Source organism: Rhagoletis pomonella, unplaced genomic scaffold (genome assembly GCF_013731165.1).
Source record: "Rhagoletis pomonella isolate Grant_MI unplaced genomic scaffold, Rhpom_1.0 Rhpom_scaffold_00008, whole genome shotgun sequence".
Lineage (NCBI taxonomy): Eukaryota > Metazoa > Arthropoda > Insecta > Diptera > Tephritidae > Rhagoletis > Rhagoletis pomonella.
The window spans coordinates 37,963,519-37,981,140 of record NW_023458562.1 but is presented as its reverse complement, the minus strand read 5'-3'; the positions used below and the strand labels follow the sequence as shown (position 1 = coordinate 37,981,140).

The window sequence follows — 17,622 nt, the reverse complement described above, 5'->3', positions numbered from 1 at the left end:
GATATAGATATAGATATAGATATAGATATAGATATAGATATAGATATAGATATAGATATAGATATAGATGCACATACATATATTCAAATTAGCGAGGGAGAGAAGAGGAAAGAAATACGCGAAGAAACTAAACAAAAACATCGAAGTAAACGTATTTTATTTGAATTTTGTGTTTCGAATATTTTTGACTGAACACTTAAAAACAATTATAGTGGGTGTACGTACATACATACATATGTAGATACTAAAGTACTTGTACATATACTTTGACACCTAATTTCTGGTAATCCTACGAAAAGTGCGGGTCCTATAATTTTTTAGACAAGTGGCAACCCTATAGGAACTCAAAGTACTAAAGATAAAATTCCTATCGATACAGATTATACTTAAAAAATTTCGTCTAAATCCGTTCAGTGGCGTAGTAAAAATATCTCAACTTTCCTTTATACTAAGTATAGAAAATAGTAAGTTTAAATAGTTGGCAACCCTACTTAAAAAATAATAGAGCTTTTGTACATGCGAAGGCCATGCACTTTCGTAAGGTATCCCATATTTGAATCCAGCGAACGGTGAAAATCTTTTAACTTTTTAATAGGTGGCAACCCTACTCAGAAAAATAATATATTACTGCGCATGTAGAGGCTAAGTCTTTTCGTTTGACAGTGACGGTACAGAACTGATGCCTACGCTTATGATGATTGAATATAGTAATTTGATTAACAGGTGGCAACCCCATTAAAAAAATATTAGTGCTTTTCTAGAGGCCAATCCCTTTCATTTGACTTCTCATATTTTGTAATCCAACGAACGGTGCGGATCTTATAGTTTTTTTAGGCAGGTGGCAACCCTATTAAAATTCTAAGTAAAAAAAGAACCATCTCCTGTCGATACAGAGTTTATTAGAGAAAATCTCGTCAAAATCCGTTCAGTAGTTTTCGAGATTACCGCGTTCAAAGAATCTCGACTTTCCTTTTTTAACCGACTTCCAAAAAAGGAGGAGGTTATCAGTTCGTCGGAAATTTTTTTATTTTTTTAATTTTTATTTTTTTATGTATGTTACCGCATAACTTTGGACCACGTCAACCGATAATTCTTTTTGCATCGGAAAGGTAGTGTCTCAGAGGTGGTCCCATACTAATCTGGTTAAGATCTGATCAGTGGATCATGGGATATATATATATATATATATATATATATATATATATATTATTTTTGTATGAGAGTTGAAGTCGGTTTTCTTTTTGCTAAAAAGTACTTGTACTATGTATAGATATAGATAACGACACTTTTCGTATTGTGCCGTTGTTCATTTCATAGTTTCAGTGAGACACTTAGTAATTTTTTATGGGAAACAACGACACTTTTTGTTTTGTGGCGTTCAGCAATTTTTTATTGGAATTTTTTTCGATCAACTACTTACGAGTTGTAACTTATTTCGTATTTTTGCAGTCCTCCACTTACTAAATCTTTAGTAAAAGTCATAATTTGAAAGCTTACAAATATTCCCTACTGAATGACTGCAAATAATCCGGAATAATTACGTTCCAAGACATATTATTGCTAAATTACGAAAGACAAAATCTTTAATTGGCTCTACTGAAATATATGCAATTAGTTGAATTGTGTCGTTATGGCAGAGGGCAATCGATATGTGGTCCTCTCTTGGCCATAAATTTGGCACTGCCCAAAACTAGCCTGAAAATTAAAAAACAAACCTAACATCAGGAAAGAGGGCAGGCAAAATTACATACACAATCTGTAACAATCGACATCAATTTTAATGCTTTATTTTTGGAAATTTTCTTTTTAGAAAAGCAAAGCAGTGTGAAATTTGGCCATAAATAACAAAAAATTACTTAATTACTTAAGGAATTAACTTAATTGTAATCATGAAAATTAGGATTACGATTACAGTAGTCGTAATCGCTATATTTTTAGGATTACAATTAAAGTAATCGCCATCGTGCAATTCATGATTACGATTACAATAATAGAGAAATTAGTTTTGCTTAGAGCAAACATTGATTTTTATACACTAAATTGGATTTAAATTATGCATTCGCATATTAGTTTGAAATTGTTGTAATATTCTACAGACTCGTGGTCGCAGTATTTCCAATAAAGTTTGATTTTGACGTTGTCACACAAAGGGGAGGGACCTACAGTTTTACGCCGACCCGAAAGGCGATTGCATTTTTAGGAGAAGCTGTTTTTCATGACAGAAATACATTCGGAGGTCTGCCGAGAACCGCTATTAGAAAAAAACGTTTTTTGTTTTCTTTTTTTTTGATGTTGGGTTGAATACAGGCCCTGCGAAATGGTAGCGCACACTGCTAACCACTACACCACAGCGGCCGCTATGTAACCGTATTATGTATTTCAACTTTAAATCAATTTTACATACTTTTCGGTGAAAGTTCGGCTCATTTTCTTAACTACAAAACGGCTACATAATATCAGAAGAATGCAATCAACATTTTCTTGATTACGATTACGTTAATTGTAATCATAATATTTTTAGGATTACAATTAAAGTATTCGCAATCATAATTTTCATGATTACAATTACTGTAATTGTAATCTTAAAATTTTTAGGATTACAATTACAATTTCCGTAATCATCTTTTCCATGATTTCGATTACAGTAATCACAGTCCCTAAATTTTTAAGATTACAATTACTATAATCATAATGGTAACATTTATGATTACAATTAAAGTAATCGTAATCGTATATAATTTAAGGATTACAATTACGCAATCGTAATTGAAATGTAATCGTAATCAAAAATTACCCAGCTCTGCTTGTACCATGGTATAAAAAAGAAGGCAGTTTCACTTAATGACATTAGCCATTTAGCCATTTGACTTTTGCTGATATTATGACATTTTCATCGAAATGAAGCTACCAGATTGAAAATTATAATACATTTTTTTTCTGAAAAGAATTTGATTGACAAAGGACAAAATAAAATAATTTTTTAAAAAATACCTCTAAGCGGTATCGAGTTTGATTGGTTGGAGAATTTTGCAGGTTACCTTGTGTCGAAAATGGGCCTGGCGGAATTCGGGTTCAGGACGAGTGAAGGGAAAGATAATAATTTACTTTCTTTAATTGCATTTCTGAAGGAGGTCTTTACAAACCAAGTGCTGATCTTTTGGAGCATTTTAACTCGAAACTTATTGAAATTAATGGTGAAAATTTAACAAGTCCAAATTAAAAAAAAATATATTGTACAATTCAAACAGAGAGAACAGTCCCACCGAAAACGGGACGGTTGGCAACCGTGTACGTACTATGTATCAGTAAAACGTACTATTCTTTGCTGGCTGGGCTTTCTTACATATGTGATTGAAAAAGCTATGTCTGCATTTATGTATGTATGTAAAAACAATAACTGTGAACGAGTACTTTTAAGTTTTGAGTGGAATTCGGCTTTTCCTGAACTAGTCAAAAGTGGATTTCCTTGAGCAGAAAAATCTGCTCTTAATTTTTTGTTTAGGCATTAAAAGGTAAATAGATTTTGTGTTTTCATTTTTGACATTGCCATACCTTTTTTATCATTACCGGCAAAGTTCATGACACACGTACATTAAGACTAAAGAAAAAAGTTATTTATAAATTGAAAAAAAAAAAAAAAAAATTCTCTCAATAAGTAACACGACACTTTCACCCTTGCAAATTTAGATTACCCGGAGTTACACTGACCATCAACTTTTTAACTGACCTAATACAGGTCCTAGGGCTGGTCGAGTAATTCACGAAACTACGTTAACATTTTTTGTAACAGCCTTAAATTCTCGATTTATTCTTAAAAACCCATTTTTGCATGACTTCCCGCCCTAAACAATTTTTAGCTCGGTTATTTCTTACAGAATTTGAAGTTTTAGATGGCTTTGGAAAGTAAAATATATAGTATAAACCAAGACGAACTCATATAAGCTGGTATCGATTTAACAAATACACAGTTACTTGTATTTTGTTTTAGCTTATAGCGGGCCATTGTCAAATTTTAGCTATTCTTTCTCGAATGAAAAAGGGCGACAGAAAATACACACACTCACGTTTTCACTCACTCACTAGCGAAATACAAAATTTTGCAAATTAAACACTACTCACAGCTGAGGAATCAACACCACCTTATATAAATTCGCCTTGGTATAAATAAAGAAAAGAAATAAAATATTTTGTGAGCACATTGTTTGTCTGTTTGAACTCACTAATCTCCGGAACTACTGAATGAATTTTCATAGGGCTTTAACTGATATATAGGGACCTTGGACGTAACCTAGGGTATAAAACATGAGATCTGACAAGGGGCCGTAGTACCTCCCACAGGCATGACATTTTTAATCAGTTATAAATTCCAAACCGTAGATCACATGACTTTGAAATTTCGTGTGTTCACATACATATCTATGGTAGATACTTATTGTAAAGTACATATACTTTTGTAAAAGGGGCGTGGCACATCCTAGAGGAGTGAAATTTTTAATCAGCCATAACTTCGGAATCACACGTCACATGAAATTCTTGAAATTCTGCGCTGCATCGTAAAATATACTTTTGCAAAAAATTGTGCCGACTGATGGCGCTGGAGTCGAGATATTTAGAGAACCCGTCTGACCTGGATTAACGGGTATTAACTTTATGATAACAAATGAACCCAATACATATATGGCGCTGAAATCACGATATTTAGATGGCCCTCTGCAAATTTACATTTTAGATCACAATAAAGCCTCATTCCTTAAGTATGCGTTCAAAGAAGCACAAAATTGCTTAAGCTCGACAGATATCCTGGGCACAGCAACGGGTCATTGGTTTATCAAGAATAAGTGTGCTGACTTAGAGAGAACACGGGGAGATATCAATGACCCCGTTTGAAAGAGGAAAACTCTTTCATCCTGTTGAACAGCAGGATTACAGAAGAAGATTACGTACTCTCGGCAAACTGTGCAATACTTGCAAATATCTCACAGGTAGAAATAAGAGCTCATAGCATCGAAGAGGATTAGTACTTAACCTAAACGTTATCTCCTCGCTATAATTATTGGCCTATGAGTAAGCAATGTTCTGGTCTTCAGTCTTTCAACCTAAACGAATAATTTTTACATTATAAACAGTTTTTCCATAGCAACACTATTTTTTTATTGGCGTCGTGAAGCAAGCCAGGCATTTGCTAGTCGTAAATATGTGAAAAATTTTTGGAACAAATCTGAAATTTACACCAACTTTTTTAATTTTTTCCATTTCAGCTACAATTTCAAAGAAGATAGTCTCCTTTAGTTAATAATAATAATAATATATTGGCGCTTACACATATGTTAGCGTTTGGCCGAGCTTCTCCTCCGATCTGGGGCGTGCGCCTTGATATTGCCTCACAAAGGGGAGGGAGCTACAGTTTTACTCCGACTCCAAACGGCGATTGTATTTTTATGAGAACCTTTAGTTATTACTTCGAAAATAATGTTTTTTTCCGAATGAAACTAGGTACATTTTATAAAAACCAATAAACAAATTCGGAAGTCGTGAATTTTCTAAAAAAAATTTCCAGAATTGCTTCCATGTAATTTCACAGAAATTTTGAATCGGTAGGGTTGGATTCACCTTGAGGTTTCAATAGTTCTAGAAAAATTTGAATTTGCCTCTTTATAAAAAATGTCATAACTTAATAATTTGGTGAGTGAACTAATGGTTCCTAGTTTTACTCGGAATTAAACATTATTTTCGAAGTAATCACTATAAGAGACTGTTTTCTTTTGAAATTTTGGCAACAAATGTTATGGAAGTGGAAAAAATAATCAGGGCTACCACGGAATCCATCGTAGAAAATCTACGAATTCAAATGCCCGCTACGAATACGAAAAAATTGCTATCACTGAATTCGAGTGAACTCGAAAATATCGTTGCCAGCTTCGAATGCTGATTCGAAATCAGTTAGTGCAAAGGAAACAACAGACATTTATGTGTGCCTGTTTGCTCACGCTACCGCATCAGGCGCAATGGCCGAGTTTGCAAAGCACTAGACTGCCAATTGAGAGAGCCGAGTTCGAGTCCGAGTCGTGGGGCAGTGGAGATTTTTTTCTTTTTTTATTCAATTTTTGTTTATTTTTTAATAAAAATTTTTTTTTAGTTTATTTTTTGCTTAGATTTTATTATTTTAAATAGGAATTTTTTTTTTTCTAAATACATTTTTATGATATTAAAGTAATTAGGTTTATTTCCTAATAAATTGTTGCTAAACTATTATTTCCTCGATTCATACAAAATATTAATTCATTAAATAGCGTCTAGCAGGTGAATGCGTTTATGTACATATGTATGTATGTATGGCATTGGTATTTTACGTCTACGTTTACACAAATATATGGAATTATATCAAACTATAACAAATTTGGAGTATAATAAATATTTAATATCAAAAATAATGCAGCTTTCTTCCACTATTTTTAAGATTGAGTGATTTTAAATTTTGTTCCGACAGCATAATCTCGTCGTAGAGTATCTGTACGAATCTTCATTACGAACGGATTCAATGAAGGCTCTCTACGAATTTCGAATTTACGTTCGTAGCCATTCGGATTCTGTGATAGCACTTTCGTAGATTTCATAAAAATCGAAGCTACGATGGATTCTGTGATAGCCCTGAATAAAAATTGGTGTAAATTTCAGATTTATTCCAAAAATTTTCGACATACATACATATTTAAAATGAGATCTCAAAACTTTGTATTTCTTTAAACAGTACAAATATGCTTCCTTCTTAAGCCATGTAAAAACTTAAAATTGGTTAAAAATAACCGGACTAAAAATGGGTTTTTAAGAATAAGTTGAGAATTTGAGGCTGTTAGAAAAATTTCTTGAATTACTCGGCCAGCTCTACGATCTGTACTAGGTCACTTAAAAAGTTAGTGCAATTTTTTTTATTTTGTAACACCGCGCTTTTTATTTTTAAATGGAAAATTTTCTTGTTAAAAAAATATATATTTTCTTGTTTGCAGAAATACCCAGCGCATTGCCGAATAACAACCACCATACAACAGAAGTGTCAGAAACGCTTTCATAATGATTTACTGATCGTAAAAGCAAAATCCAGAAAGTACAGGTCTCGTCGATTTGTTGTTGCTTGATTATTGCAAAATCTCTTGAAGGGAATTGAAACAAAATAAATATAAACTGTAATCACCAACACCCCTGCCGATCGACGATTGTGAGATCAATCAACTACTACGTTAAACGCGAACTAAATTGATAGCGGAGCAGCAATAGAAGCAGGAATACAAACTCCAGTAATAACAACAAAAGTGTAGATAGTAAAGTTCGCATTGCTACTGCGAATCACCCATGAGAGTGAATTTGTCTATATTGGAGTAAAACGCCTGGAGTTTTTTAAATATTTTTCTTGTCATCTCTGCCAACGTCGGTTACATTTGAATAGCCACTAACAAGGAGTAACCTATTGCTACGAAACTAACCTTTTCCGGATTGTGTGTATTTTGAAAAGCCGCTTTAATGATGTCGTCTGATCAACAGTTTTTCCTAAAATGGAATGATTTCCAAACGAATATGGTGACCTCGTTCCGGCATTTGAGGGACGAGAAGAGCTTTACAGATGTAAGTAGAACAGTAATAATAATTTAGGATTTTTTATAAATAGGTCTGTCAGTGGATTATGCTTGGATATTTTTTTCAACAGAAATTGATTTGCTGTTATCCAAAGAAAAGGTTCGACTGATGGGTACTAAGGGTACGACAACAAGGGCCGTTTTATCAGAGGGGTGCTTACTTACATACGTACGGCGCTTAACTTTAACTTTTTGCAATGATAATCTATATAAAAATCTATATATGTGTATTAGGGTGCCCATCGAATTTTTTCTTTTTGAAATTTCAAGACCCTACCCCCTAATTTCCTTCCTTTTTATGAGAATTATTATTGCCTATTTTTATAGATTTTTTTTAAATTTACATTCGACTTTCGTGGTTATTTTGCATACCTGACAACATTTAATACATTTGGTGGAAAAAATTATAGAAATGCGTGAAACAAGGTGAATTAATAAATAAATTTTTATACTTCTGCTACCACCTTGTAGGAATTCTGATCATTGAACAATTTTAAATGAAAAGAGAACGTCATTTTCGATTGATAATTAAAAAAAAGAAACATGTCTTCTTATACTATACGAGATTATTAAATAAAAATATTAAAAAGTTAAATAAAACTTCATTGATTTAGCATATGTAAGAGCATATATTGGTAACTTATGGAGCTTTTTATAGCGCTTATTTTCCATTTCTTCTGGCATATTTTTGATAGCCCTCTTTATAATGTATAAGAAATCATGTAAATTTTTTCGCCAACGCACAAAGGAGTATTTGCATAGTAAAACTGGTCAAAATTATTTGGTGTGTTTTTCTAATAAGTAATGAATGAAAATGCGGAACTTAATCATAATTAGGCATTAAAATGAGAAAAAGGCCCTACTTCAGAAAAATTCAAAAACGGTATTCAATTTTCTATGGCATATTTAGATCGGCGAGTCCGGATATGCCTTCGGTTTTTTCAGATTGGCTCTCATTTACGAATAATTGCGAATTGTGTAGAATTTTCAGAGTTTCCAAAATTTTGATGCTTTCTTAATTTGAATTAGATAAAAAAAACTTAATAATATAAAAATAAGAATGCGGTAAAGTGTGCTAAGACCCATACGTTCTCGTCGAAGTTGAGTAGAGGGTGTTATTGTCCACTTTCATAGTCCTTCTAATGATCCTCCGAGAGCTCTAAAATTTGAAGACATACTATAATTCAGTAAATCTCGGTACTTAGCTCCGACGAAAGCATTTGAGCATCGAGCGCACTTTTCCGCATTCGTTTTCTTATATTATACCATTGAACGATTTTTTCAACACGGCGGCAGCTCAGCGTTGAATTCTAAATACTATCGGCGCAACTATCTCTATTTATTGCAATTTCATTTGTTTACATTTATCAGCTGTTCATTTGGCAGCATATTCAACAAGCCGTTTCTAAGACGTAATTGTTGGGTTCACAGTTGCCAGCAGTTTCGTAGCAGATAAGCTAAGTTTATATGTAGGTTAGAACATGAAAAGGTTGCCATTTGTTAAAAAATGAAATGCAATTAATTTAAAAGGAGTCTTACAATATGAGCATCAATCGAAATGGTTTTGAAAAGGCTTTATTTCTAAACAACATGTGGGAAATTAAACTATAATTAAGGAAATAAGACACACAGTTGTATTAAAAAAGACGTCGCAACCCCGATCAAAAATATTTCTGGATTAAAGTTCTCAAAAAGAACATTTCATTTGATATCCATGTTAATTGTAATAGTTAAATTTTGTAGAATCGAAAATAAGTGGCACCAATAAACCACAATCCTAAGGGATAATACTTACAACATAGAAAATAATTGTTTAAGAGCCTTCTTTTAGTACCCATGAATAGTAATATTGTATCTTAATTTTCAAACAATGAATTAAATAAATATAAGATGGCAAATAGGTGGCAACCCTGTTAAAAATGTCTCTGAATTGGGGATTTTTAAAATAGTTTCACTTAATACCCAATATGACGTTTTATTTAACTTATAAATCATTTCGAATAGGAGGCAACTTTGAACAAATATCTCCAGAGGTAACACCACTCTATATAACCTTAAAATTGTAAGCACTATCTGAATGCAAAATTTTATCAAAATCGTTAGAGCCAAATGTTTACAGAACTTTCCGCTAAGATAAGCATTTTTTTCTAAAAGTAGTGTCAACTATTTTCTCCACCTGTAACTCCCCAAAGTTAAATTAATCCCTCCACCCCCGAACCTGAGCACTGTTTTGTTCGTCTTGACTTTCCTATCACCCCCCTTCATTTACAGAACACTATACATTTAAATAAAACTGGTACAGTACAGCGGCAATATTTGCGGTAAATATTTCAGCAATCGCACATTTTCAGCAGTTTTTTTTTTGTTTTCAAACTGCGAACTGTAAGGTATAGCACCCAAGCAAGAATCTCAGCGCCGTTGAGTGGTGTTACACAACTTTATAACTCTGGTTTTTTCTCTAATCCATTAAAATTAGCGAAAATGCGATATTTTTTCTTGAAGCTCTGCAGGTACCATTTCATACTATATTTGCATTAAACTAAACACAAAAAACACAATTAACAACACGGCACTTAGACAACGCGGTGTTAGCGAATGAAAACAAATAGGGACTAAAAAGTAACGGAATCTAGTCAAGAACTCTATTCTCTTCACCCTATGTTCAGTTATAAAAGAAAAATGCGTTTGGAAAATTCGACTTTTGGCCGCTTAAATTAGGCCAATACCCCTCTGGGTACGGTAAAGAGGTCGACGGTTAACCGCTTTCAAAATTAAAACTCACAAAGGCATATGACCGGGCCGGCGTACCTTTATACATACACGTGCCATTATTGCCAAAGAATTATTCAATGTAGCCATGACGTGTTAAAAAGAAGTCATGACTTATCACCAGGGAACGGATTTTATGGAAATTGCCTTTTTTCTGCTAAAGGGATAGATTATATTCGATTAAGAATGTCCACGATTTAGCTTTCCCTGATTCCATACATGCACATTTGATGTTGCCTTTTTTTGCCTTTTTTAAGATATTTGCCTTTTTTTTGCCTATTGTGCCTTTAAAAAAGTGATTATAGCGAGCAAAAAGCCGTTATTCCTGATAATATAAAAGTTTCAAACGTTCCATATCTAAATTGGGCTCCACTTGTTTCAAGTCACGTCGAGCGCACGTTTAGTACATGCAAGGCTGTGTCTGATTAACTCGATTTTCGGAATCAGCAAGCAATTCTATATAGGAATTGGATATGTAGTGGCGTCCGTTGAACATTTTTCCTGTAAACCAGTGCTGCTATTTTTGTCTTTTTTTTTGCCTTTTTTGCAATTTCTAGTGCCTTTTCCTGCCTATTTCGCTATTTTTTTTGCCTTTTTTATAGGTTTTTAGGTCCTAAAAATCCGTTCACTGCTTATCACCGTTCTTGGAGATATTAATTGACACTTAAATCGAATCAACCGTCTCTTAAATGTCTCTGTTTACCTTGTGTGCAAACGCCAGCTTCTGCAGACGTCGAATATGTCTGGAATTAAATTCCAAGTTTCCAAAATTTTAGTATTCGCAAATTTAAAAATGTTGAGTTTGAATGTTTCCGATAACTCCTTGAATTCAGAAAACCTCGATGAAAATTCGTCGACGAGAGTATTTATTACTAAAGAAAACTCTTCAGTGCCTCTTGATCGGTCTGGTTTTTCATCTAAATCTAAATCTGATTTTAAAATTGTTATGTTTGGCAAACATTTGTAATTTTTGGAAACAATGGGGCATATTAATAGTAAAAAAAGACGACACTAAAGTTAGTTGCAGCTTTTTGACATAATTATCAATGTAATATCTCAAAAAAAAAAAAAGCTGATACTAAATTTAGAGTCGACTTTATTTCGACTATGAATATGCCTCAATGTCTTTACCAACAACTTTCTGCTTAGCCTAAAAAGCGCGAACGAGATCTATCCATCATATTTATAAAGTTCTGCTTTATTAGAGCCTTAAAGCTTTACGTTCAAATCATTGAAATGCTGGAATATATCCGTAAAAAACCCACAATTTTGAAAGCCACGTATAAGCCTCAAACCTTCGTTTATTTAATGACTGCGAAGATATGAGTTTCAATATTTTTGAGAACTACGCCCATTATATCACCAAGGGAGGCGAAGCCATGCTTTGCGCACAAAGGTTATTGATGAATGATGCAATGGAACTCATGCAATATAACTGGATTTTGTTGGTTACTGTTTGTATATTTCGCTTTTCTGACATTTTTTCTTGGGTGTGAGTAGATCTTGCGATCTCCAATTTAAACGAAAAAAGAAATTGTGTCGATTAGGTAGTAAATACTACTACTAGTAATTGGGGGAATTGAGTCCTCAAAATATACCGTGCCTAAATTATTTTGTTGCGTGCCTGAGGTTCGCCAGCCCTGGCATATGGAATGGCTGCCGACCTTTTTTGGTTGATTTAAATTTATTTATATTTTTACCGCCCATGGGGACGGCACAATGTTGATTGAATATTTACTGTAGTAATTTTTATTATTTTCACAAGTTTGCCAATGTATTCATCTAGTTTTATTTCCAGAAAATCTACATACATGCACGTACCGAAAAATATTTAATTTTAATAATAATTTTCAAATCAAAATGACAACTAACGGAAGCCGGGGTGCGTAGCAATCAAGGCGAATTAATATAAGGTGATAGCAGGAGTACAAAAACAAAAATTTACCTGTATTTTGTTTTTGCTTTGGCGGCATAAACTGTCAAAATCTGTAAGAGTGTGTGTAGAAGTTCAAACAAAATTTTTCAATTTGATATCAGAAGCCGTGCGGCGAAACACATACACAAAATCAGCTGAGCTAGTAACACCACCTTATATAAATTCGCCTTGGTCGCAATTGTGTTTACTCTGACGGATGGCAACTGTTCAGCTACTCACTTACCGCCGCCCGCTTTACCGTCGCTCGCTGTAATTCTGAGTAGAGCTTTAGAAGTCAAAAGTTTTGAATTTTTTTATAGCCGCATATTTTCTTTACTTAATTTTCCTTCGTATGAAACACTATGTACCGGAATATTTTATTCGATAAGATTAGTCGACAAGAAATCCGACCTTATGTAAAATCCATACCATCATCTACATACGTCAGCAACATTTTAAAACCGGACTATTGGTTTAGGAGTTATTCATTGATTTATTGGAAATGACGCGTGATTTTTAACAAATGTCCAAACAAAATTTTTTGGTATCAACATCCACATGAACAAATTTGTTTACTTCCTCCGATTTCTTGTTTAAATTGAACAATAATTGTAGAAATTATGACTAACAAATGTTACAAATTTATGATTTCATTAAATATTAAAGCAGATGCCTATACCGCAAGTAATTTTTTTTTTAGAAATTTTGTGAAAACTATGCAAAATTGGCATTCAACAAAGAGTGGGAGCGCGAGTTCCTTTTTCTTTTTTGCAAAAATTGTGAGTGCAATGCGCAGTGTATGTCGTGCTTTGTAATTAAAGGAATGACAATATTATTTGCCAAGCCATTTTGTAACTTATCACCAAAACTTATTAGAAAATTTCAAAGGGGGCGAAGAAAATGATTGTTTGCCAATCTTAATTCAAATGTAAAACCTTAGGAGCATCACATCGGGTAAAATTGATAGGATTGCAGACATTCGGGCCCTAACCACCAAAAGTTAGCTCATTTCTTTTTTTTGATTTTCTTTTTGATGCAGAGTAGCTATTTATATGATTCCAATGTATTTTGTCTTATATAATAAAATGGCAGATATTAACTCAGCCAGCAAAAAATTCGACAATGGATCCGAAAAAGGAAAAAAAAATCTGGATGAAATGGAATTTTCCCCCGTTTACCGATTCCATTTTCGGATACTTTGACGATCCGCTTTTCCACTAAAGTGTCCGGCAGAAATGTGTGTACAGACAAAAACCGAAAATTATTTTGAAACGGAACGAATTAATTAATTCTGTGTTCGTATGGAAAAGTAGCTTTATTTTTTAAACGGCAAGGAATTTTTTGATGAGACTTAATAAGAATATTGACTTGCTAGTATCGGAACTATTTCTTCCACGTTTATTTGCCAAAAGTTGTTCAACGGCTTAGCGCCAGTGAGTCATTCGCAATCGTATGTTGCGAATGCCGATTTATACTAAAGCTACTTTTCCATATGACCACAGAATTAATTATTTTTTTAATTTAAATTTTTTTTCACGTGTTCTCAATAGATCAAATCTTTGGGAAGTTTCTCGATCACTAACCTACCTCGTCGATAAAGTTATCATACAAAATACACCCTAAATACCAGCCTCCAGCAATATTAGCCTCTAGTAAAATACTTACAAAGAAAACAATTTGTTATACATTTGTAGCATTGACATTTAAATATTTTTATTAGTCTATTGTATGGGATTGTAATAACTATAATGCACATTATAATTACATTTCAGGTGACCCTTGCCTGCGAAGGGCAAACATGCAAAGCGCACAAAATGGTTCTATCTGCATGCAGCCCGTATTTCAAAGCTCTTTTGGAGGTAAATAACGCATATATATATTTATACAGCTAATTAAGCCAGCAACGTTTTGATAATTTTTTTTCTTTATCTTTTTTTTTTGCTTGATGTGGATTATTTTTTAATACAAGTTTTTTCTAAATTTTAAACTTTTTTTTAGATTTTTCTGCAATATTTTATTTTTTTTATTAAGTTACTAAAAAATCGCGTTGATTTTTAATACTTTTTTCTAACTGTATTACGCATTTTTTTCATACAAAGCAGTGTTGGCACTAATCGATTGATATATTAATCAATTAAGGAATTCGATTAAATTCAATCCGATTACAGTTAATCATGATTAATTTTAATCTGATTAAACAGTTGATCGTAACCGCGATTATAAAAATTAATTTTTAATCATTAACCCTTAATTTGATAAAGTGGGTTTGGTGATTAATTAATTTATGCTGGAATTTTACTGTGTTAATTGGGTATTGCAAAGTCGGTTTTCCTCATAAATCCAATCACTTTGGTGTGCATTTTCGTTAAGATCTATTTTAACAGACGCTAATGAAACTAGGTTTTAATATCCGTCTGCACATGTGCGATAGGTTTTAAAAATTCCCAGTTTATGTATTACTAATAATAGTAATTATTATTATCGTACGGATGATTACGATTAATTAATTTTAATCGCTAATCTCGATTAACATTTTAATCGTTAATTTTTAATCGTTAATCAGATTAACATTTTGCCAAGACTGATACAACGTATTTATATTCGATATTTTTTTTGTATGGGAAAAATGCTTAAAACAGCCAGAAAAAATTATAAAAAATCAAAGCTCCCTCAACCACCAGAGGGAGTCTCGATTGTCTCCTACGCCGACGATTGCTCGATCATGGCGACTGGGAATGCAATTGATGACCTGTGTTCGAAAGTAAACGGATATCTCTCCGCTCTTCCTCGCTTCCTCACTGCAAAGTGTCTAGCCCTCTCCCCTACGAAATCCTCTGACCTTGTTCACCACCTGGACGAAGGAGGTCAGGCTACCGCTGGGAATTCACGTCGATGATACACCAATTCCGACGGTGAATAACCCCAAAATACTCGGAGTAACATTCGACAGCCTGCCCTCCTTCTCTGCGCACGCAACCGCTCTTGTCAACAAAGTACAGAGCCGCAACAAAGTCCTCCAGTCGCTAGCCGGCAGTACCTGGGGCAAAGACAAAGAAACATTGCTCGCAAGATACAAGGCAATAGGCCGGCCGGTTTTAAACTACGCAGCGCCAGTGTGGTCGCCGGCGACTAGTAGGACGCAGTGGATGAAGCTACAGACAGCACAAAACACAGCACTCAGGACAGCGACCGGATGCCTCCTGATGTCACCTCCATGATGAGGCGAAAATGTTCCCAATTAGGGAGCATAACACGATTCTCTGCAAGCAGTTTCTGGTTGGGAGCCACAGATGTGGCCACCCAAACAGACAGCTGCTTGCAGAGGAGCCCTCGCCAAGGCACGTCAGGAGGCATCTATATGAACTGACGGACGATGTCCAGAGGTTCATTAAGCATCCTCTGGACCCGTCAGCTTACCGACAGGCCCTGAACGGCATTCACAGGGACTCAGTCTCGAGTTATGTAGACTCTAGACCTATGAATGCCGTTCTAGGCACACAAACACCGGACATTGACGCGACGGAGCTCCAGCTGCCTCGGGAGACTAGAACAACAATAGCCGAACTTCGCTCCGGCTACTGCAGCAGGCTAAACTCCTACCTGCATGCCCGGAAAACCCTACAACCCTAACGGCGTCGTCCCCGTGCACGCTTCTTGGGGCTGCCGTTAGTGGAACTCGACGACAACGACTGAGATATCAACCGATCTGGCCGAGGTTGCTGTAGCCGCTACAACAACAACAACATAAAAAAATGAACGCGATTTTTTAGCAATTTGAAACTTGCATGTACTAGAATTTAATGGCCTATAAAATTGCATATCGAAAAATTTTGAAAAATCTGAATAATAAGTTGAAAATTTAGATGCAATTTCGCAAATTTTTTATAATTTTTGCAGAGCTAGACTTTAATTAAAAAATATTAAAACTAAATAAACAAAAGAAAAATAGCCAAAATTGGACAAAATGTTGCTGTACATGTATAAACAAAAGGAAATTAATTATAAAATGTATTTAATTTTAGGAAAACCCTTCGAAGCACCCCATCATTATCTTGAAAGATGTGTCGTATATACATCTGCAAGCTATATTGGAGTTTATGTATGCCGGCGAAGTGAATGTATCGCAAGAGCAATTGCCGGCCTTTTTGAAAACTGCTGATCGCCTCAAAGTGAAAGGTCTGGCAGAAACTCCTAGTTCTATAAAACGGGAAGGTTGATGGTGGTAAATAAGTTCAATAAAATACGACTATATATAATAAAACAACAAAACAAATACATACGCCTAAACTATTAATAAGGAATGAATATAAATTTAATTGAAAATTTTAATTTAAATGCGTAAAATAATTTAGTAAACTGCTAAAGATACAAAAATAATACATACTGCATACAAAAGAAGTGCGGCTCAGAATTTAATTGCTTTAATCATGAATAGAAATGATTGCGCACAGTTTGTTTCATTATATGTTTTAAATCTCAGATTAACAACCGCATTGTTTTGCATCATATATCGATAGCCATTATTTAAAATGATTTATTTAGTAAACTTCTTAGATTTTTTTTCAATTGAATTCATTTTTCGGTACGCGTTACTTGAGCAAATCTAAAACTCTGTTGCGCAAAATTAATTATATTGTATATTATTTAAATTGTACGAATTAAGCCGGCAAACTTATATCGAAGGAATTAAAAAAAGAAAAAACACCACGAGCTGGAAATTATAAAGAATTTTGTAGTGTATAAAAAAAACTAAAAAGCATAATTATAAACGATACTGTAGAATGCTAAATGACTTTGACAATGTGTAAAAAGGCGAATGAAAGGTTTAAATAAAAAACTAAGAATGGGATTGTATCTCCTGTTTAGATATACATATTAAGCTACCATTTTAGAGTTGCAATTATTCGTACATTTATACCATTTAAAACAATACATTTAGATAAGAAGCGAGGGCATTTTAAAAAAATCGAGGTCATGACAGGAAAACTAACCCATTGAAAGTGAAATGTAAACAAACCTTTAAATTTATTATTTAATAAACTGCAAAAATCTCTATCAGCCCAAGCACCGATCAAGTTACGTAATAAAGAAAATAATGGGACAAATTAATAGTCAAAATACAGTCGAAATCAAAGTTATTTGCAGCTTATTGACATAATTTTCAATGGAATATCTACCAAGAAAACTGCAATTAACTTTAGAATCGACTTTATTTCGAATATGAACAAGCCCCATTGTATTAAAAGTTTTACTTAAGTAAATGAACGAAAATCATAAGCTATAGCCAAAGTAGATTTGATGAAAAAGAAA

The 17,622-nt window shown here is 33.8% G+C and overlaps 1 protein-coding gene across 1 annotated transcript in view; it reads left to right on the top strand.

Moving 5' to 3' along the window:
- LOC118744830 (longitudinals lacking protein-like) overlaps positions 1 to 17,622 on the top strand; it is a 55,459-nt gene extending 37,837 nt beyond the window's left edge. Inside the window, exons 2-4 of the mRNA XM_036478194.1 lie at positions 7,005 to 7,617; positions 14,085 to 14,171; positions 16,335 to 17,622. Coding sequence (XP_036334087.1) covers positions 7,516 to 7,617; positions 14,085 to 14,171; positions 16,335 to 16,529 — 384 coding nt within the window. The 5' untranslated portion in view covers positions 7,005 to 7,515 and the 3' untranslated portion in view covers positions 16,530 to 17,622. The remainder of the gene's footprint in view (positions 1 to 7,004; positions 7,618 to 14,084; positions 14,172 to 16,334) is intronic.